Source organism: Lactuca virosa, chromosome 9 (assembly GCF_052849685.1).
Source record: "Lactuca virosa cultivar CGN04683 chromosome 9, Lactuca_virosa_CGN04683_v6, whole genome shotgun sequence".
In the NCBI taxonomy this organism is placed as follows: domain Eukaryota; kingdom Viridiplantae; phylum Streptophyta; class Magnoliopsida; order Asterales; family Asteraceae; genus Lactuca; species Lactuca virosa.
In genome coordinates, this window is record NC_136434.1 from 42,369,415 (window position 1) to 42,393,395 (window position 23,981).

Here is a 23,981-nt window from a genome sequence, read left to right on the forward strand (position 1 = left end):
AATGCTGAATAACCATCATGTGGGACCCTATCCGCAGACCTCCCACATAATACCCTTCTTCCCAAAGTGCTCCAACAAATCTCCCGCTCTCGGCTCTAGAAATCATATCATTCAGGGTCTCGCACCCTGACTCACTCACCAGCTCAATCATCCACAGCTGAACTACAGTAGTTGAAACAACCTCTGCCCTAAACCGGGCTATAACTACTCCCAAGACATAGTCTACAATCCCATAAGTGCAATAGATCGTACAATCAATCCTTACCGCCCGATACAATAGATCGTAGGTGAACTGGACCTCCAAAATACTTATGCCACATCGACCCACCCGCGCTTACCAGCGCTAAACTACTGTCGCCAATCCTGGAGACCAACTGACCCCGATCTAGAATACAACCTGATCCTGGGGTCACAAGCCTGCTCAATCCTTCGAGCTCGTAAACTGAAAGGGCACAATCCTTGCCCTAGAAAACAACATTCCAATCCTATCAATTAACCATTCTAATTCCAGCTGTATAACTCCAGCTGAACTTAATCATCACTCCCTTCCGGAGTCCCCGCGACTCACATTCCGGCCTTGAGCAAATCCCCCGAAGCCTCAAATCTAGAAACGCATGTGCTAGGCTCTCCCGCTTAACCCACGGAATGTAACAAGTACAGAACATCTCCCTGATACCAAGTAACTGCAGCCCTCCGCTCATCAGAATATGTCCCAGTAACAAGTCCTAGTACTGGAAAGCTCGACCAGTTTCTCCCCTTGCCGTCGTTACAGCTATTATAGCTGCCGCGGAAACCGTCTTGGAAATGGTTGCATAGCGCTCGTCGAAATACTCAACCATGGCAGTCTTAATAGACTCAAACATCTTCAAAAACTGTCCCCGGACAATCCCGATCACCTCCTCTCGGATGATCTCACTAACACGATCTTCTAACAATACCGGCCTATCCTGGCTGCCAGCTCCCGATCCTAACCCGGATCCGTTCTCAAGACGTCTGGTAACCAACATTCTGGTGAGATACCAGAAAGATCTCTGATAATCCATATAATGACAGGGGACCAACTCCCAACCCAACCCTAGGGGTTGTGACTTCCTTGATACGCATATGGGTCCTGTGCTTTCAGTAGTACGGGCCCATACTACCTTCCACACCTACCCATATTTGTCTCAAGTATCACCACAACACCCTAACAATATACATAACATAACGAGCGCTCAAACCTCACTCCTAGAGGAATGCTAAATATCTCATAACTGGCCTCCCGGCCTCACACAACCCACCCATCCATGAAACTTCCACCAACCCTGCAGCATTAGTGTATGCTAGCCATACATAACGCTGGACCCTATAGACTTTCGAATATCCAATCCTACCCTAAGCTCCCAATCAAACAAGAACAGAACATAAGGCCAAATCAAACATTCTCAGGCTATAAGATCTTAATTATGTATAACCGTGATGCATACACTAAGCAACTACAGTAATGATGTCAATCTCATATAAAGGAAACCCTAGGCTAGCAGGCATCATGTAATCAGGCAATTCTACCATGCAATTCATGAAGATCCCTAGCCTAGCACTAGCATGCTGTTCTAACATATCACATAATCAAATACTGTATGGTATTTTGGGGTCTACTTACTGGCTCCGGCTGATCGTACACCCTGCATCCTCCTTTACTTATTTTGAAAACCAATTAAAAACCAATTTGAAAATCCTTTCCTTGATTTGAGACTGGAGTTACACGAGTGTTCCTCAAATTCACTCAAACCAAGGCTCTGATACCAACTTGTAACACCCATAAAAAATCATGCCAAATTTAAACTTTTAAAAACATTTTAGATCTATTAACCATTACAAAACTTGTTTTCAAAATGTATCATATCAGAGTATCCCAGAACAAAGTCATAAAAAGTGAGGAGTTGTACGATCACGCCTTTGCCTTGCCACGATCCCCTGATGTACATGAAACAATAAACTGAAACTGTAAGCCCGAAAGCTTAGTGAGTTCCCCCAAAATACCCATACCCACAACAATACACACATAAACATAAACATAAACAGCATACTATGGGTCCAATCAACCATCGGGTTGGAATACCCCAGGCCCTCAACCAACAGGTTGGAATGCCAACACACTATGGGTCCAATCAACCATTAGGTTGGAATACCCCGGGTCCACAACCAACAGGTTGGAATGCCCACATACTATGAGCCCAATCATCCTCGGGATGGAATACTCACGACCCAAAACCAACAGGTTGGAATGCCCAGGTCTATTAGCTTTCGCACAAAGCAGATAAGCCTCAACCGCCAAACAACATGTGCACATATAACAGATAATCACATAACAGTCTATAGACAACAAACTGATCTATCGGATCATACCACATAACATATAATGTCATCCTACCCTCTCGGATATCTAACTAACAGGTCATACCACATATCACATATTATCATCCTACCCTCTAGGATACCGATCTAACATATCATACTAGCATAACATAACCAATAACAATTCAAAGGGCCGGCCTTGGTGCCTTAGAACCTTGAGTATAGTGAGGATAACTCACCTGGCGTACTGCTGAAGTCCCGCAGACAAAACTCCAGCTGCTGGTTGACAGATTCCCAAGCTGTCAACATCAAACAACACCCAATGAATAATTGGGTTCCAAGCCCAAGGTCCAACTCACCCTCCAAAGGCCCAATAGTCAACCAATGGGCTAAAGCCCAACATATGGCCCAATTTTCCAAATTCGGCCTAGACCTCTACATGGTCTTTCCTTAAGGTTCGTTCAATTATTCTAGTCCAGACTATTTGTATTCTCATGGCCCAATATCACATAATCATAGAGGCCCAGTTATGCCCCATCTATGGCCCAATTTTCCAAATTGGGCCCAACGCCTCATATGGGCCTTACCTTAAAGCCCATTAATTATTCTAGTCCATTTGCTTGATCCTGGATGACCCATTAATAACCCAATCATCAAGGCCCAATAGAAAGGCCCAACAATAAACCCAAGTGAAATTAGGGTTTCACATAAAATGACGATTAGGGTTAAGTGTTTCTCACTTAACCCATTAAGGACTTAACCCACTAAGGACTTAATCCACTAAGGACTTAATCCATTAAGTCCAATATTGCTCAGATTAATTTATGCCAATGATTATTATTTAATATTTCAAGTTATTAAATAATTCATGTGTGTGTCCCGATAAATTCTCAAAATTAGGGTTTTATTGGCATTAGCGTTTTCCAACCCAAATACTAGCCCATTTATCAATTTGTTGGGCTTCTAGGTCAATTAGGGCTTTATTGGGCCTATTAGGCCCACTAGAATATCATTAAGCCCATTAGGGTTTTCCTTAGGTCAATTAGGGTCCATTAGACCCATTAGGGTTTTCACTAACCCCATTAGGCTTCATTGGGCCCATTAGGGCTCACAAGGCCCATTAGGGTTTCAAGCACCCCACACGAATCAAACTCACAAGGCAAGCACACCGCCACCCGACACCGGCGGCCGGTGGCGGCAGGAGGCGTCAACCACCACATTAAGGTGGTGGTTTAGACTTTTCTTCTCATTATTGATACGGATTACAATACAGTTTACGATAATATCCAATAACACACACACACTCATAAAATAATCCATACACACAACCACCATTGTGGTGGCCGGTGGTGGTTCATGGTGGCAGCCACCACCTCACGGTGGTGGTGGTGGCGGCTGTTCTCGTGGATTCCGACCAAACAAACACCCTATCCATGAAATAATACTCACACCACACAAGATTGAAGCAGCAGCACACACACACTCGCTAGAACACGGGCACGACCACCTTCTTCGTGGTGGCAAACGACGATTGAGCAGCCAAAGATGGTGACGGCAGCGGACGTCGGTTAGCCCTCGATGGACCCGACGTAATAGAACAGAAATGGGGAAGGAGAGGCGACATGATTCGTCACCGACAATAGCAACAACGACAGCCCTACGCTTGCTTCTTCTGATCGTCCGCTATCACAGCTTCCATCGGCGGCCTTCGTCTTCAACGACTATAGGAGCGGCGACGGCAGTTGGGGTTAGGTGGTTCACGCCGGTGTTCACAACTCCAAAACGATCTTCAGCGGTTCCCTCTCGACCATTCACGACGTTCAACAGCGAAGTTGGACACGAGATGGTCGTCTGGTGGCTTGGGACTTCGACCGATCGGAAGGATAAGGGGGAGTTGGGGTGGTAACGGCGGTTGGAGGGATGGGGGCATAAGGTGGTGGCTGGGAGGAAATATTATGGTTAGGGTTACATGGGGTGTAGCATGAATATATATGCAGGCTAAAAGAGGATGACCGGTTCAACCCGTGTCCACCATCAAACATGTGCATATTAACACATTTGGTCCCTCCTTCCCAATTTCTTTTCATAATAAGGCTTGAATTTACAAATCAGCCCCCATCATCCAAGATCTTTTTTAATTTAAGTCCGATATTTACTCTTTAATCCCCACTTCCATAAAATATTTTATATTAAGCCCAAATGATACCAAATAGCCCCTGACTTCCAAAATCCTTTGCAAAATAAATCCTGAAATTATACTTTAACCCCCGGAGATTCAAATATCGTCATTTGGCTTCCCGAAACCAACACCCCACTAATTATTGTTTGATTTTGGCTATAAAATAATAATAAAATTATATCTCGGGGTTCCAGATTTATTATTTAATTATTCTATTTTAAATGGGATGTTACACTTATCTTAATCATAAAGTCCTTAAAATAGGAGATCAACTCCTTATATTTTAATATCCACACCAAATGGACGTCTTAAGGGATAAAGTCTCTGACTTTATCCATTTACATGGTCACAAAGAGCACCAAATCAAAACCTAGGTCCATAAAGTTATCTATTACTCAAGAGTTCATGCATGGATGAATGAGAGTGACCAAGCTCTCATTTTTATGACTTAACAACCCAAAAAACATTTGGAAATGGTACTCCAATGGTTTGGAGTATCTCATACTCATATAAACCATGGTTATGGGAACAAAAGATTGAAATTCTTAAGCATAACTATATCTAACATGAAGCAACATCAAGTTAGAAACTTTATGCCTTCTGGAGGTGGATGAGTGGATGTAAATCCTGGATCTACACTAATTTGAGATCCTAAGTGGTTCCACAATGCCCTTCTTCCTTCAAAAGTGAACACAAAACTCTCTAAAAGCTCGAAACTCTCAAATAGTGATTAGGGTTTTCAAGGAGGACATTTGGGAAGGTGGAGGCTGAGAATGGAAGGGCGTCAAGGGGTTAGAGCCTTTAAATATGGCTCACAACCCGAAGGATTGGGGTTTTGGTTTTGGGCTCCTACGCCCTCCATAGATCATTTAAACCCCGAGTTCGTACTCCATCCTACGCTCAACGTAGGGACTACCCCACACCATCGTAGGTTAACTATTCTTGAAATTAAGCTTAAAAATAAAATAAAAATAATAGCTTCAAAATCGGGTGTAATAATTATCCCCCACTTGAACTAGATTTCATCCACAAAATCCTCAACTGTAAATAGATCTGGATAGTGCTCACACATCTCTGCCTCGGGCTCTTAGGTCCACTTGGAACCCTTCCTATGCTGCCACTGAACATTGACCAAAGGTACCACCTTGTTGTGCAAGGCCTTCATCTTCCTATCCAGAATAGCCATCAGCCTCTACACGTAATTCAGACGCTCATCAACCTGAATGTCATCTAATGACACACTTTCAAAGCTGAGAAACATGGAATGTGATGTGAATCTGACTAAGCTCCTAAGACAAATCCAATCGGTAGGTAACCTTGCCTAACCTAGCCACTACTCGAAATGGTCCAATAAATTGAGGGCCAAACTTGCCCCTCTTACTTAAGCGTATCACACCCTTCCAGGGTGACTGTAACATCCCCCTCTGGAATGTATCACAATAATGGCCGCTTTGGGCTCGTGGCACGAAAACTTCCCAGGGGGTCACCCATCCCTGAATTGCTCTCGCCCGGGTACGCTTAACTGCAAATTTATTATGGGATTTGTTTCCCTCACGACTTTAAAACGCATTGTGACATGGAAGGTATCCACACCCCTTATAAGGAAATGTTTCGTTCTCCTTCCCAATTGATGTGGGATCAGGTGCAACTAACCTACCCGCCTCCACCCCCCATTATAGGTTTCGACGTCCTCGTTTAACACATCGACCTGTGTCCTGGCACTGATACCATTGTAACATTCCCCTCTGGCATGTATCACGATATTGTCCACTTTGGGCTCCCGACACAGAAACTTCTGAGGGGGTCACCCATCCCTGGATTGATCTTGCCCAAGCACACTTAATTCCAAAGTTCTTATGGGATCTACTACCATTATGACTTTAAAATGCGTTGTGATAGGGAAGGTTGTAACACCCATAAAAATCAAGCCAATTTAAAACTTTTTAAATCATACAAAACCATTAGTTATTACAAATCTGTTTTCAAAATAGTTTCATATCAGAGTATCCCAGAAATCCAAATCAAAATATGAGGAAGTGTACGGTCACACCTTCGCCTTCCCGCGGTCATCCGTTGTACCTGAAACAATAATCGATAAATGTAAGCTCGAAGGCTTAGTGAGTTACCCCTAAAATACCAACGTCATACAGATATAACCATATCATATAATCATATAAGCAAACAACATGCATAATGAGCCATCAGTCTGACTGGACCGAATCCCGGTCCTCAGTCTATCTGGACCGCTCTCCGAGCCTTCGGCACGTCTGGACCGCCCTCCTCGGGGCCTTCAGCCTATCCGGACCGCTCTCCGAGCCTTCGGCACGTCTGGACCGCCCTCCCCGCGGCCTTCAGCCTATCCGGACCGCTCCTCTGGGCCTTTGGCCTGACTAGATTTTCCCGGCCCGGTCCTGCAGTCTACCCGGTCCGCCCAGGGTGTCTTGGGCTACATCACATAGCAGGACCTGCCTCAACCGTTTCCCCAAACCAACAAACATGTGCACATACATATAAACAAGTAAACATGCAGATCTAACAGATCACTAACATGGCAACCATCCTATATCCAGGATGCCGATCTAACCGATCTCTAGCATAGCAACCATCCTAAACCAGGATGAAATCTAACATAGCAACCATCCTAAACCAGGATGAAGTCTAGCATAACAACCATCCTAAACCAGGATGAAATCTAGCATAACAATAACATAACGACCATCCTAACCCAGGATGTAAATCATAAAGGGTCGGCCTTGGTGTCGTAGACCCTGTTGATATAGTAAGGATAACTCACCTCGCAAGTAGCTCGGAAGGTAGTGTCAAACTTTTCCAAATGTAGCTCCAACTCCAACACCTATATTCACCAATGTCCTTTGCTATCAATATTCAATTTACCGAAATACCCTTAGAAGTCAACTGGTCAACTCTTGGTCAAAGTTAAAGTCAACTGTCAAGGTCAACAGTCCATGTTGACCTTAACTCGTCGAGTACCCTAATCTACTCGCTGAGTTCCTTGCATAACTTGCCAACCCGCCGAGTCACTCGTCTGACTCGCCGAGCCCAAGGCATTTTTCATCGGACTCGCCGAGTCGCTCATACAACTCGCCGAGTCTATGACAATCTTCATCGAACTCGTCGAGCCGTTCATGACACACGCCGAGTCCCTTCAGTCCTTCATTCATACAAACGATTTTAAGCTGCTTCAAAGCTCCAAACTGTAGATCTAGGTTCCCAAGGCATGTTTATCACGTAAAGTTGCAACCTTTACGTGCATGCAAGGCTCTAAAGGCTTAGAATGTCAATCTCAAGCTTACAATGGGGTTTATTTCAACATGGAGGGTTCATGCTTGCTAAAGCTGCAGACTTTATGGCTTTAGAGTCCAAGATGAGCTCAGATATGAAGTTGCAACTTCAGATCCTAGCCCATACCCGAAAATGAATATCACCCATGCTATAAAAATCCCTAATCTTTATCATGAAGAGATCTAGAAAGAACAAGGTCAAGGTAACAACTTGTTACCTTCAGACTGATGCCACTGAGCAGGGAGATCGAATCCACCAGCTCCTCTATGATAAAATCTTCTTAAACTCCAAGCCTTCTTCTTGCAATTGCTTCAAAACACACTTTCCCTCCTTCACACACTCAAAATGGGGGTTTGGATCGGTTAGGGCTGCTTCTGGACGTCAAGGGGTGATAAGGGGGTTGAGGTAAGGACTTAAGGTCCTTTAAATAGGGTGAAAACCCTAAAATTAGGGTTTTCTCTTCCCATCACCAACTCGTCGAGTCCAGCTGCCGACTCAGTGAGTTGGTCACTTAACACGTGGCCAAAACCCGCTCTGACTCGGCGAGTAGGCACACCTACTCGCCGAGTAGACTCCTAAAATTACACATAAGCCCCTAAATCATACTTCTGAAGTTTGGGATGTTACAAAGGTATCCATACCCCTTATAAGGAAATGTTTCGTTCTCCTTCCCAGCCGATGTGACCCCCGGGGAATTTTTCGTGTTAGGAACCCAAAGCGGACAATATTGTGATACGTGCCAGAAGGGGATGTTACAAATGGTATCATCATAACTCTTCTGTCGGCTCTGAGCTGTCTGTAACCTCTGTCTGATCTGTTGAACAAGCTCTGTCATCTTGAGTATCACCACAGTCCTCCCCATGACCCTATGTCTGACCTCTCCCCAACAATCCGAAGTGTGACACTTTCTCCCATAAAGAAGCTCACACGGAGGTGCAACAATGCCGGAGTGATAGTTGTTGTTGTAAGAAAACTCAGCTAAGGGGAGGTAGGAATCCTAACTCCCACTGAAATTGATGACACAAGCCCTTAGCATATCCTCGAGCGACTACATGGTCCGCTCACTCTGATCATCATTCGGAGGGTGATAAGCAGTGCTAAAATGACGTCTCGTACCCAAATCCTCATGAAATCTCTGACAAAATCGAGAAGTGAAGCGAACATCCCGGTCAGATACGATGGAAACCGGTAAACTGTGGTAAGCAAAAATCTCGCGCACATACGTATCGGCCAATTTATCGGCCGAAGAACTCTCCCGAATGGCAAGAAAATGGGCACTCTTGGTCAGGCGACCAACAATGACCCATATGGAATCAAATCCGTTGGCCGTACTTGGCAACTTGGTGATGAATTCAATGGTAATCTGCTCCCATTTCCACATGGAAACCTCATAGGGCTGTAGCTTGCCATGCGGTCTCTAGTGCTCTGCCTTGACCATCCGACAGGTCAAGCATCTCTCTAGATAACTAAGTCTCAAGTATCGATACATCTTCGTGGCTCCAGGGTGGATCGAGAACCAAGACTTGTGCACCTCCTCCATCACTGTCTTTCGGACCCCACCAGAGACTGGGAGCTAAACCCGCCCGCACTGGGTCAAAAGTCTGTGACTATCGTTGGCAAATCTGCTAATCTGTCCTTTGATCCACTCCTTCTTCCTGTTCTCCTTCCTGATCCCCACGGCCTGAGCCTCCCTAATTAAATTCAGTAGTGGGGAGTCGATGATCATCCTCAAACAGAGTCCTCGAGCAGGATCATTAACCGCCTTGCAGCTCAAACCATCGACAACCATATTGGCCTTCCTTGGATGATACAATATCTTGCAGTCATAATCCTTGACCACGTCAAGCCACCTGCGCTGCCTCATGTTCAGATTTGGTTGATCTATATGGTATCTTAAGCTCTTGTGATCCGTGTAAATGGTACAATGGACCTCGTAGATATAGTGTCGCCAAATCTTGAGGGAAAACACTACTACCCGCAACTCCAAATCATGAATCGGGTATCTAACCTCATGAGGCTTCAACTTCCTGGATGCATACGCAATAAACCTGCCTCGCTGCATGAGTACCTCTCCTAAAAATGTGATTGACACATCACTAAATACCACAAAATCCTTAACACCTTCAAGAAGGCTCAATACAGGGGCCTCACATAACTTCCGCCTCAGGGTCTCAAACGCAGTCTGCTGCTCAGGCCCCAAACATACATCTATATTCTTCTTCACCAAGCGAGTCAGAGGGACGACAATATTGGAAAAATCTTGGATGAACCTCCGATAATAACCGGCTAACCCCAGAAAACCACTGATCTCAAATGGTGACTTTGGGACCTCCCACTGCATAACTACCTCTATCTTTCCCGGATTGTCCCTAATCCTGTTCTGATTGACTAGGTGTCCCAAGAACTGGACCTCTCGTAAATAGAACTCACACTTGGAGAACATGGCATAAATACTCTCTTGTATTAGTACCCCAAGTAACTCCCATAGATGCTCCTTATGCCATTCCCTGGTCTTGGAGTAGACCAACATATCATCAATGAAAACAATAACTGACCGGTCGAGCATCGGCCTGCATAGCTGGTTCATCAAATCCATAAACGCTTTCGGCGCGTTGGTGAGCCTAAACCGCATCACCATAAACTCATAATGGCCATAACGAGTTCGGAACGCTGTCTTCTCCACATCCCCCTCTCTGACACTCGTCTGATGGTACCCTGGCCTCAAATCAATATTGGAGAACCAAGATACACCCTGCAACCGATTGAAAAGATCATCAATCCTAGGAAGTGGGTAACGATTCTTTACGGTTAACTTGTTCAATTCCTGGTAATCTATGTACATACAGTGAGACACATCCTTCTTCTTCAAAAACAAAATCAGTGGTCCCCACGGTGAACTGCTCTGTCTGGTAAACTGCTTGTCCAACAGCTCCTAAAGCTGAAAGGACAACTCTTGCATCTCTGGTGGTGTGGGGCGATACGACGCCTTAACGATCGGGCCATACCGGGGATTGGATCGATCCTGAACTCCACTTGCCTCATGGGAGGCACACCGAGTAGATCCTCCGGGAAAACATCTGGAAACTCTCATACTACTGGCACATCTAAAACCTAAACTCTCCCCTCGTCCCGAGTGGAAACTACATATGTGAGATAACCCGAACATCCATGCTGGAGATACTGTCGAGCCCTGGCAGCCGAACAAAAAGCTGAACCAACCCTGGTACCCTCGCTATAAATGATCAGCTCTCTCCCACTTGGGGTTCGAACCACCACTAGTTGCCTCACAATCGATCACATATCCAAAGCTGCTCAACTAGACCATTCCCACAATCACGCACACATCTCCCATAAGGATGGGAATCAAGTCAATCGAGTGGGGCACTCCAAAAATCTCCAATGTACAATCACGAAAAATGATCAAAGCAAAAACCTGGTGTTCGATGGCAATGGAAACTCACAACGGACACTCCAACTCCCCAACGGTTATATCGAAATCCCTATAGAAGGAATGAGCTACAAAAGACCAACTCACACCCGAGTCAAAAAGCACAAGAGTAGGAAAGGAGTTCACTTAGAAGGTACCTATTAGAAATAAAAACATAAGCATACATAAAATAAATCGACAGAATAATAAGTGAATACATACTAGTAACTGTTGGATTAGGTGTCTAAGACCATAACTATAATTGGTATGTACTTGACACGAGAGTAGCATGGTCCATTTTGGGTTGCATTCACCGGAGCAATTTGATAGGAAGGATATTTGAGAAAGAGGTTATTTGTGATTTATTAATATATTATGAAAATAATATATTAATTGAGAAATCATATTATTTAATTGGTATTGATCAATAATTAATTTGGAATTAATTTAGTGATCAAAAGAGACTAATTAAATTAACAGGGGTTGATTATGTAAATCAGTGATACATATAGTTTGGGCTAATGATCCATAATTGATTAGTAATGGACTAAGTTTATATGGAGTTCATGAAGTGCTATTGGATTAAAAGCATAAGTGTATGAATTAGGGTTTACAAGTGACCCATGGAATTCTACACTATATATGTAACCCCTTCAACCCTAAAATCGCCACTTGTGTTCCATGAGGAAACCCTAGACGATTTTGGTGGTTCTAGCACCTCTCTCATTGTCCTCCAATTGTGTTGGTGGTGTTTTGTGAACCATTTGAGGCATCACATTTGAGGTGCTAAGCTCTCATAAGGTCAACTTCTACAAGCTACAACAAGAGGTAATCATCTAACTAGTTTTTATGATTCAAATATTAAATTTGTATGCTAGTTAGGCTTCATGCTTTGGATAATATGAAATTGCATGTATAATTAGAGAAAACTTAGATCTAAGGCATTAGGGTTGTATGTGCACCATAGGAGTGTTATAGTACATAATACCCAACAGTAACAACGTCAGGTGCCGCCCTGGCCTTCTCTGTTGTGAGATGAAATGCACGACCCCAGGCCCTAAGGACCTCGACCCTCCCCTAACATCAGTCTGTGATCCGAAGAGTGGTCAGAGTCGGTGCCTGTAGCGGCCTAGCAACAAGCAACATGCAACTTCTCTATTTTGTAAAATGATATCTTTCATCCATTTATTTTTTAAAATATCACTTTCATACTCTTCACCATGTAACATCCCAATTTTCACGAACAAAAATTTTGTTTATTGATTAAGTAACTTATAAAATTGTTTACTGAAAAACATCATTGAATCATACCAATTCATAAAACCATAGTCATATGTCTCAACCATATCATCAAAATAGTAATAATGTTAGAGTACAATCCAATGGATCTCAAAATGCGGAAATCATATGTGTGCGATGCGCTGCTACCGTGTCGGCTCCTTCCCCTTCGCCGAAGAGGTACCTGAAACAAAACTGAAAACTGTAAGCATGAAGCATAGTGAGTTCCCCCATCATACCACATACCATAAACATATACTGCCTATCCCTCGGTATCTTTCAACCGATATCCAACTGGCATAATCGGAAGCTGGACTTACCTTCGGTATCTTTCAACCGGTAATCGGGAGGTGACCTCCCCTTCGGTATCTTTCAACCAGTAACCGAGATCTGACCTCCCTTTCAGTATCTTTCAACCGGTAATCGGGGACTATTTCACCCCTACCACTACCATATAATAACATATCATGAACACACTGCTAGGCATGCATGGGTGTTGTCTACCCCTTCGGTATCTTCCAACCGGTATCCGGGGCTATTCCACCCCTCCTACTACTAACACATATAACAGAGTATCCTAGCACATAAATCACATCAGATAGTGGGTACCTAGACAATTATCACAAAGACAATCATCTAATCAAACAACTCCTACTAGCGGGCCGACATTGTGGCCGTATATCCACTCCTACTGGAAGGTAACTCACCTTAATAACGTGAAGTGTCCGAACAGTCCTCGATGCTGGGATCAACTCCTCTCAAAATCCTACACATAACAACCTTCCTTCATTACCATTTCATACTCTTAACCCTTCCAAGGGTCAACTCAAGTCAAGTCAAAGTCAAGGTCAACACCCTGGTCAAAGTCAACTTTTGGTCAAAGTAAACATCTGGCTGATTCAACTCGCCGAGTTGGTCCACCAACTCGTCGAGTTCCATAATCCACTAACATCCTGGAACTTCGCTCCTACTCGTCGAGTCTTTCAAGAACTCGGCGAGTTCTTCTTCATACGGCATTGGGACCTTTAGTCAATGTCTCGCCGAGTTCGTCCTTGAACTCGTCGAGTCCTTCTTCATGCAAGTTGGAACGTTAGTCCTTGACTCTCCGTGTCTTTCCTTAACTCGTCGAGTTCTTCTTCATGTATATTGGGACATTGCCTTGAACTCGCCGAGTTCATCCTTGAACTCGTCGAGTTCTTCGATCTTCAAGTCCATATTCAAGTCCATCTTGTTGAGTCCTCTTCTATACTCAACTAGATCGATCAGAAACAGAAAAGGTTGGGGAACCATAACCCGACTCGCCGAGTCCTATGAGCGACTTGTCGAGTCCCCCAAAGTCCAAGTCTACCAAGTCGATTTCAATCGGGCTTAATGCATCCAGAATATAGATCTGACCTCCTAGGGTCGATATAACACGTAAAGTCACGAACTTTATGTCCATGCATGGGTCTTCAAGCTCAAAAGGCCCAAAAATTAAGTCTACAAGATGCATGGGGGTCTCATGGCCATAAAGTTGGCACCTTTATGCCATGAGAACCCTCCAAGATTCAAGATCTGAAGTCATCACTCTACTATACACTCCACACCCGAATGTGACTTAGAATGTCCTAAAAATGACAAGATTCAAGCCCTAAAGAAGATCTAACAAATGGGAAGTCAAGGTTGAAGTTTTTTACCTCAAACCAGCTGGAAATGCAACCAAGACTCTGGATCTACTGCCTTCTTCTTGAACCTCCAAGCCTTTCCTTCCTTCTCCAAGCTTCAAATCATAAAAATGGCACCAAAATAGCTCAAGAACACTCACAACTAATTAGGGTTTCGAGAATGGGGTCTGAGGGTGATGGAGGCTGGAGTGGAGGCCACTTAGAGTGTTTAAATAGGGTGCAACCCTCAAATTTAGGGTTTCATCCAGACAGGTCTACTCGTCGAGTAGGGGATTCCGACTCGGCGAGTAGATACTTCCACCCGCGTCCAATCACTCGCACCAACTCAACGAGTTGGGCCTCCAACTCGTCAAGTCCATGTGTAAATATGCAAAACTTGTAATAAAAATACATACCGGGAACCGGGCTTTACACACCACCTCCACCTTTAAATTTGTAAAATATCACTTTCACCTTTTCATTTTCTAAACTTCTGTGTTTATCCCCCGTCCCCGTAGTGTGTATATGTATGTGTCTATTATATATATATATATATATATATATATATATATATATATATATATATATATATATAATTTTCCTTCCTCTACTTTTTTTAATACACAATAAAAATACACGTAAAAACTCACGCCAAAACACAGACTAAATTACAAGTTATTTAGAAGGTGTTTGGCAAAGCTTATTTAAAAAACTTATGATTTTTTGACTTATAACTTATTTTGATGAAGTAAGGAGTTTTTAATAAGTAATGGATGAATTACTTATCACTTTTTGACTTATTAGAGGTTACCAACAACTATAAGTTGTTTTTTTACCAAAACACTTTTTTTGACTTATACCCGTATCAAACCGGTAATAAATAAAAAAAACTCATTTCTAAGCTTTGCCAAACACCCTCTTATAAAAATAAATGTAATAAAGAGGTCCTAAAACAATGGATGCTCTTGTAACATGACCTCTCAATCAATTACAAATGAATTTGAAGTAATTATTTGAAACTTTTTTTTTCTTTTTATGTAAGACTTGTCATTAATTTTAATATATATTAATAGATTGATATTGGTAGTTATTTTATTTTATTTTATTTCTTTAGAAGTAATTATTTGAAACTTTTCTTTTGTTTAGCCGAATGAGGGCCAGGTTTGTGCCAGCACATAACCTGGATCGTGACGCAGCATCCTCAGTGGGTCCCATTCGTATCTCACTTTGTCCCACATGACGCTCTTACACCTTTGAAAATACAGCATCTTCATTCTCCACCCTTCTTTTTAAAATTTTCTATTTTTGGAAACAATTGTCCTTTTCATTTCACTTTATGATCCAGTAATTTTCATCTTCAATTTTCTATCAAGTAACGGTCACAGTGAGAGCATACAACATCGTTTAGCATTGCCATCACATCCACATTATGTGGTTGATGGACAAGACATATCACATAATGATAAGTTCCTCATGTTCTAAAGCATTGTCAATAGCACAAATGTAAGTTTGTGTTTCTACATGTGTGTTACATGATTTGAGAACTTCATATTCAATTGCATAATTGTTTCCCTCCGTCTATGTTCATAGCAATGTAACCACACATTTTATGCACTTGTGTTCCTAGCCTAGCTTATCACATGATTTGAGCAGTCCAGTTACGCTCATGTTTGTCTGAATAACAACCAGTTACCTAGCATCCTCCATTATAAGGTTTTAGTGTAGCTTCACATTCCGACTTCATTCCATCCCACAATTGGAGTGCTTTAGCTCTTGTTTCCAGCATTTTCATCGATATTTTCATAGTTGTCCACTACATAATTCAAACGTCTCAGTTCCATCAAATAATTCAAACACTCACCCCTCGAGCATTATCCAACCACTCAACAACTTGTGTTCTTAGTACCATATTCCACAAGCCTATAACACTCGTGCTATTGCATTCACCTTATGATTTAGTAGTACATTTGAGATGATGTTTCAACAATCATATCACGTTGGATTTCATTATCAAAACATTTGAGTCTTTTTTTTTTTTTTTTTCAAATGCCATTCATCATGCTTATTTTTAACATCCGTACCCAAATAATAAACAACGAAACTGATTACACTCTTTTAATAAACTTATTAAATAATTTAGATCAAAATAATGTGACGATATTCTTCTTGAAGGTTGAAACAACGTTAAGGCAGAAGACATTAAGAAAAAACACATCGAAATGAGAATTAAGAAAGCACAACCAATTAAGTTGAAAAATAATTACAATCGTCTAAACTTAATTTTTCATAAAAGATGGAGATGAACATTCCATTCCCCATAGTTTCTTTTTTCAGTTTTTGCCCCCAAAACACATCCAAGGCGAAATGTCATTATCATTCTTCATTTCTTCCTCAGATCGACAACCACAACACTCACATTATCCGTGCTCCGCCGTGCCAACGCCAACTTTGTCAGTAGCATCGATGCATCAGAGCATGCTCTGTCACAGTTCTCCGACTCCGACTCTTCGCTCTCCGCCGGATTCTTCATGTTCGCCGCCGGTCTCTTCCCTTTCAGACACATTCTCGCCACTCCACACGCGGTGTCGTTTGACACCACGTCCCACAGCCCGTCACTCGCAATTATTAAACACTCATCTTCCGGCGCCCGATCTGTAATCGTCACTTCCGGCTCGCAACTCACGTAAGGTTTAAGATAATTGTCGCCTGATAAAATCAAAATTCAGTATGAGAAGTTGAGAACTGAGAATTGGAGACGACGAACTTTTTTTTCAAATACTTTTCAATGATATGGAAAGTAATTTACTTATTTACACTCACCGATGGCTCTAGACATGGCCAGAACTCCGAGAACTCTAGCACCTTCCCAGTATATAACTCGCCCTCCGGCAGCTTGAATCCGGTTGAGCTCATCTGGACGATCCGGCTGGAAGCAAATTTGCACGTAAAATTAGTAAAAATTCAACATAGAAACCACAAATCATCAGATGTAATTCTCAACTAACCTTGTGATCATTTGATAGAGGCACTGCTTTTCCGTTCCGACAAAGTACAGCTCTAGAATCGCCACAATTTGCGACTATGATCTTATCAGGAGTCATGATCGCAACAACCGCCGTCGATCCAACAGCGTCGGACTCCGGTGCCTGAAGTTCGCACCGGCAGTTGCCACCGACGGTGCCTTGGTTCCACTCTATTACTTCCTTGTCCATTCGGTTGAAACATTGCTCCATCGTTTTCGTCCATTCCGATTCCACCTTTTTGTTCAACTCTTCTTTCACAAGCAAGTGTAGCCGATCCTTACATCTGGTTGCGACCTAAAATAATCAAACGAAAAATTCAATAATTGTGACACTTGTAACATGTTCAATTTCAGATTATGAAGTTTATACGTACATGAGAACAACCATGGCCATCGTAGACGCCAAAATAGTGCAAACTAGACGTTTGATTATCATCACTGGTTAAAAACGAAGGATGAATAGCGACAGCGTCTTCCATGTCCCTCCGTCGTCCGCAGACCGACGCAACACCGAATTTCGGAAGCGCCTCCGCGTCAATAAAAACAGCAGATCCCGAAGGTCTCAAAATTGTAGCCACTAAAGGCGTAGGCTTAACAACATCACCCCCATCATCCTCCGTTTTGGGTTTAATTTCCGAAGTGTTACAGTTCTGGAAAGCATCGTTGCACTCACGTGAGAACGACGCCGGGGAGATCGACAATCTCGCTTGCTTAACCCCGTTCTCCGTTTCAAGCGTCGCTACTCCGGCCACAAACTTAACACGGCGGAGCTCCATCCTTTTACGCCTCGCTGATTGAGAATTCGAGTCGCAATTCGGCGAGACCTCGTTCTCACTCACAACCCCACAACAAATCTCCGCCATAATCCACCACCACCGCCACCCCTAAAACAGCCGTCTTTAAGTCTCCGATCATAAACAACCGATGTTCAACAATATTTCATCACTGTACACAAAATCCTGGTGAAGATTCGTAATATAAGTCGAATTGAAGGCAGAGGAGAGAGATAGAGAGAGGTGTTTAAAGGGGACACTAAAGACTAAAGAGAAACAAGAGGGACCTCATGGGAAGCTTTTTGGTGTCGCCACGGGGTAATTGCCCGTAAACATTTTTGGGCAGGAGGGCAACTGATCTAGTGACGTGTGGGAGTATGTTATGAGAGTGGTTCCCCGCCTAAAAACCTATCTCCCTGATCTCGGCCGTCCATCTCTGACGCGTGTACTGTTAACTTTTCCGTGCAACGGACGTGGGCCAATCAGAATGAAACACCGCTGGTGGAGAGTAATTTCACGGTCTGACACGCATGTGGTCAGTCTTTTGATTTATTTTTTATTTAATTTGATTTTTAATTGTTTAATACTAATTTGGGGGCGGGGGTGTACGTGGCAAAGATCGTCAAGTACGAGATTGTGTAGTGTTCTCAATTCTCTGTGTGGGGAATTGAATTAGTCTTTATTCTTTATTTATTATTCCCTTCCCATTAAGTTTTTCAAAAAGGATTGAATTTTAACAAAATATCTTTTCAAATTCACGTTTTTATATATTTGTTAATTATATATTATTAGCATCGGTTATAAATTATAGCCTGTAAGATTTTATGTATTTTATATTTTTCCTGTTTTAAGGTTTTAGATATTTAACAATTATTTAAATATAATTATTAACAACGTGTAGGTAATATGTAATTATATGATAATACGTATATATACTTTTGTTGTACGTAATTATATTGTTATATGGTAATACGTATATATAATTTTTTTGTACATCTTGGAAAGGAGAAGGAGGTTTTTAGAAGTAAAATATCGTGGAAGTAGTACAAACACCGAAAAACTAAAATTACAACCGAAGAACAACATAGTCTGAAAAACAAAAACTATAACGACCTAAGGATTATTTCTGTTGAACTTAAACTTGGATCTCATAATGAGTTGTGTGAAACACTTTTGTACTTATTTGGACTAGTCGTATATACACGTATGTTGCGAAATTTGGGGATAATATATAAAATACATTATATTTTATGATAACACCCGTTTAAAGTTAAACAATTTTTTTTTCTCAAAATAACTCATATATTATTATTTTTACCATTTGACACTTGTAAAAAATCACCGATAACCTGTCGGTATTACATAATTTTTTCGGAACAACCCTTAACCTTCTTTTAGGGGTAAGAATGGAGCGGGACTAGGGATGAGTATCGGAACTGGCCCGGGAACCAAACTTGGTGGAAAATATAACCGAACTGGACCGTCGGTTCTACCGGCTCCTGTTCCGGTTCCTACCGTGTCTTCAATGTTGAAACTGGTTGATAGGACCCGTAAGTGGGTTAACCTCCAAGAAGATAGAAATAAGAAGAAAACACAGGTTTGGAACAATTTTCTCTGCTCTTTCTTTCACTAACAAAAGATTACAACTTATATAATGACTAACAATAGACTCTCAACAATAACTAAATGACCATGCATGCACTTAATCTAAACGTGGCTTCTACACAGGAGCTTTAACACATAATTTTCATATTTTTGTTGTTGTTGATACTTATGATTTTTGAAAAAGAAATGATGTCATATCTAATTAGTGTTGACAAAATATATAACAAAAATCTATTTGATTGATGCTTAAAGATTGTAGCAAATAAAAACAACAATCTAATATCCTTTGACATCTTAGAATATTTTTGAACTAGATATCACAAATGTCAAACAATAATCTATAAATATAAAACACCCAAAAAAAACAATAATTTGCCATAAATCAAGATTTATGAAAATCAACATTTAAAGAAAAACGTACTTCCCATAACGCTTCTGTTTTTGCTAACGAGTTGAAACCAAAACCACATATAAAAGAATATATTTGGGTTGTCATTTTTAATGTGGAAGTTATTAAAACTTCATTTTCAGTTCTTCAATTTTTTTCGTTTTCTCTCATACTCCACAATTGCACTTTGTCACTCCCAACTTCTCACAACATCGACATCCACCTCTTCAGCTCCTACTCATTCCACTTAAATTTATTATGAACTTTGCATATTCTGCTTATTTATTTACTTTTGACTTGCTTTATCTCCAACTTATATTTCATCATGTTTAGTGTTTCAACCCAACTTGACAACATATTTACAAGTCTAAACCTTAAACTCACTAACTTGATACGAGTTAAACGGGTAATATTTGGAAGGTCTACCCCTATGAATGTATTTAACATGTTTAATGTTTCAACGAGATAGGTTTGTCAGGTCTACCTGTATAAATATACTTTGGTCCATTTGATAGTCGTACACGCTATGGAAGTGACTCTTAAATTCTAGTACCATGGGATATCATTAGAATCCGCAAACCATGAACTCATTTAGAAATAAGTTAGTGTAGTATTTTTACTAGAAGGATTAATATTTCTTGGTTCAGTATGCTAGAAGTGCAATAGAAAAGATACGGTGTCTAATCGATTCTACCCTTAAAGAAGAGCACCAGCAAAGTTATTATTAGATAACTTTACAATCACATTCGATTCTTTATGAAGACCATACCAAACTGATCTTTCTTAGACCGATCTTTTTTGCTCATCTTGATTTTTTTTGTTGGTTATGAGACAAGAAAATCTAAGTTGGATAGTCATTGCCACTCGTCAAGAATAGAGTGGAACATGTGTAATTCTAACACTTGGTTCTTACCCAAAAATCATGGACCCCAAAATGAATGATTAAATTCCGATATTGAATCGCAATAATGCTTTCAAAAAGAAGGTTGGTGTGTCCATTTTGTCTTTGCAACCTCCCTCCTAATCTTCATATATATCTCAAACAAAGATTTGGTTCCTCCAAAAAAACAATACTAAAATCATTACAAGAAATAAATCTATGGCATATTATATAGAAAATGTTATTCTTTTTTAGGTTGGAGAAACAAAGATGTTTAAAATGAAAATTCGTCACAATATATTTTTATTGATTTTTATGTATCGACAAACCAAAAACAATAACATAATTTAAACCGAAAATTTTAAAAAACAATGCAATGTAAGTAGTATTACTAGAATCCGAATGAAGTTTGAATGAAAAAGAGAACCAACTATCGTTGGAATGTGTCGTTTTCTTTGCTTGATTTTTTAGTTAAAGTGGTTCCAAGGTAGTGATTAAATTCCCAAAATTTTCTTAACTTTACTTTATATCAAATTTTCTAAAAGATGTGTCTACTTTTGGAAATACTTTGCAATGAAATATAGTCATTCGGGTTGCTTAACGATTAACATACAACTATTGATTTTGTTAAAATATCTATAATGTATTTATTAATGTATTGTTGGTGTTAATAAGACCATATAAATAAGTAAAATTTTATTTTAATAGTCTTCAAAGTTAAAATTATTTTATGAAATTCTTAAAAGACTATTATAAATTATCTTGAACACAACAATATTTTATCATACATAATAATTTATGATTTAAAAAACTATACAATTTATATATTGTAATTTGTACAACGTGTTAAATCATGAATTGTTGTGTATGATTTATGGAGAATGTTTCAATAACTATCATTTTTATTTACATAAAAATAATCATAATTTATTTATATATTTATGTTTATTCTGAGAAGAGGTATAGTATTAATAACTATTTGAGATTTTTTTTAATGAACGCATCCAAAAATTATAATATTTGGTTAAAGTGAATTTTGTTGATTTTTTTTTACTTAAATATAATACATAAAAGTCCTTTTATTGCAATAAATTAAAAAAAATTAGACATCAGACTAAAATCAACATATTTTATAATAATCATTAATGTGCAAATAAATGAGTGTATATTACAATCACATTTATAATAAAAACCCTATTATAGCTTAAAGAGAGGTTAAATATCCTACCAACTTAAAAAAAAAAAAAAATCCGTTTCCTAAAAAAAAACTTAAAACAAAATACGTTGATTTCAGGTAAAATAATCATATACTTGAGATTTTTATTATTTCGGAGAATTAAAGTATGTTTTTAAAATTATATAAAAATTGATTAACTAAAATCAAAATTAATGTATAGACGTTATTATTTATTTACACTCATAAAACGTTATTTCTATTAATAGTATTATTTACATCATTAATTATCCTTTTATTCGTTATTATTTATTTAAACTCATAAAACGTTATTCCTATTAATCGGATTATTTACATCATTACATGTGCTTTTGTTCATCTGGAAGGACAATATCTTTGGATTCCTTTTATAGGAAAGAAAGAAAAACTTTTTCTTTAGTTTTTTTAATTATTGCTAAAACTAGCATACAAGCTTTCATCATCAACACATATTATATGCATCGATCATCTATGGTTTTATCAAGTGATTAAATTAATTTCATATAATCCATCTAAAATAAAATAAAATAGAGATATTAACTAAAATAATCATATTTAAGTTAACATTATAGAAAAATAACTATTTTTTTTAATGACCAATATATTTCAAAGGGTCATTCCACAACATTTAAAGTATTTTTTTGGCGGATATGTTCTGGAATTTTAAAAATGAAAAAAAAAAAAAAAACTTTGGATATCCAAAACAAATTCGGTTAACAATTTTAGAATTTCGAGAAAATACTTTATTTTTTTATTAAAATCTAATAAAATTTTAAATAAACATAACAAATATATATATATATATATATATATATATATATATATATATATATATATAACATCTCAAAAATACTAACGTAAAAAATTTTTGTTTTTAAATCAACCAAAACCATCAATCATTCATTTAAAACCATCAAAAGTATGACAAAGTGGAAAATAGTTATTATAGTACAATCCCAAAACCATAAAATGTTAAACACCGGTGGATGCGATGCGATCATGTCAGGTCATTTCCTTTTGAACTATAAGTACCTGAAAAACATTTAAACATATACCGTAAGCACAAAACGTAACGAGTTCCCCAAAATACAACATATCATACATACACATCATGCATACATATCAGTCGAAAGTTGTAACGGGTCAATTTCACCCCTGAGTCCCTTCCGACTCCCTCGGTATCTTTCAATCGGTACGAGTATGTTTCACCCTACATCTAAGCATACATTCATATTAGCAGGAGTCACAAAGACAACCAACACATACAAACATGTCAAGAAGTGTCACAAACACAACTATTATCCTACAACATAACAATTATTCAATAACTATTGTTTGAGTTATATCTTTTGTGTATTGTTCAATATATTCAATAACTGTGTATCACATCAAACGTCAGTACTGGTGTTTCCATCACCGGTCGAGGATGTGACAGACCGATACGACTAAGGTACAAAAGTCTCCATGTGGAAAGATTTAGAGATTTCAACCAATTGCATGAAGAATTTGTCGGACATTTTGTACTGGTAGATAAAGTATACATGTATATAGCAGACGCATAAGTTATTCTACGATGTCGAATTAAACACTATTGAACAATATACAATCATGTTTAACAAGAAAAACAACAAAATATGGTAGTGTAATTTGCATAAAACAAATCGTTTTCATTTACTTATTTACTAATGGAGCAACCGTTTTCTCTTTGCTATAATTTATTTATATTTTCAAAATTATATAAAAGTTCTTACCATTCGGCCAAATCTTTAATGAGTTATTCAAATTTGAATGTGGCCAATTAATCCTTATTTAATTATCATATATTCATACCAATATTCAATATGAATTCGAAGTGTTGCTATTGGTGAAATGATGTTTAGTAGTATTTTTAATTTTTTCTCAGTGGTGTTAATTAACCATGATTAGCCTAGCC

General features: G+C 39.5%; 1 protein-coding gene across 1 annotated transcript; it reads right to left on the bottom strand.

Moving 5' to 3' along the window:
- Nucleotides 1-16,366: 16,366 nt before the first annotated feature.
- LOC145137212 (putative protein phosphatase 2C 24) lies at nt 16,367-18,324 on the bottom strand. Its single transcript, XM_079071351.1, has 4 exons — nt 17,564-18,324; nt 17,173-17,484; nt 16,988-17,093; nt 16,367-16,873 (listed from the first exon to the last, which is right to left on the bottom strand). Exons 1-4 carry the CDS (start codon nt 18,050-18,052, stop codon nt 16,548-16,550), a joined length of 1,233 nt encoding a protein of 410 aa, XP_078927477.1. The 5' UTR covers nt 18,053-18,324; the 3' UTR covers nt 16,367-16,547.
- Between the last annotated feature and the right edge of the window lie 5,657 nt (nt 18,325-23,981).

Bases quoted from the DNA above. Each gene is read 5' to 3' on its own strand.
- LOC145137212 (XM_079071351.1), bottom strand. From the start codon at position 18,052: ATGGCGGAGATTTGTTGTGGGGTTGTGAGTGAGAACGAGGTCTCGCCG. The intron at 17,485-17,563 runs GTACGTATAAAC...TGATTATTTTAG, and splicing joins ATGGCCATGGTTGTTCTCAT to GTCGCAACCAGATGTAAGGA. The intron at 17,094-17,172 runs GTTAGTTGAGAA...ATTTGCTTCCAG, and splicing joins CTCTATCAAATGATCACAAG to CCGGATCGTCCAGATGAGCT.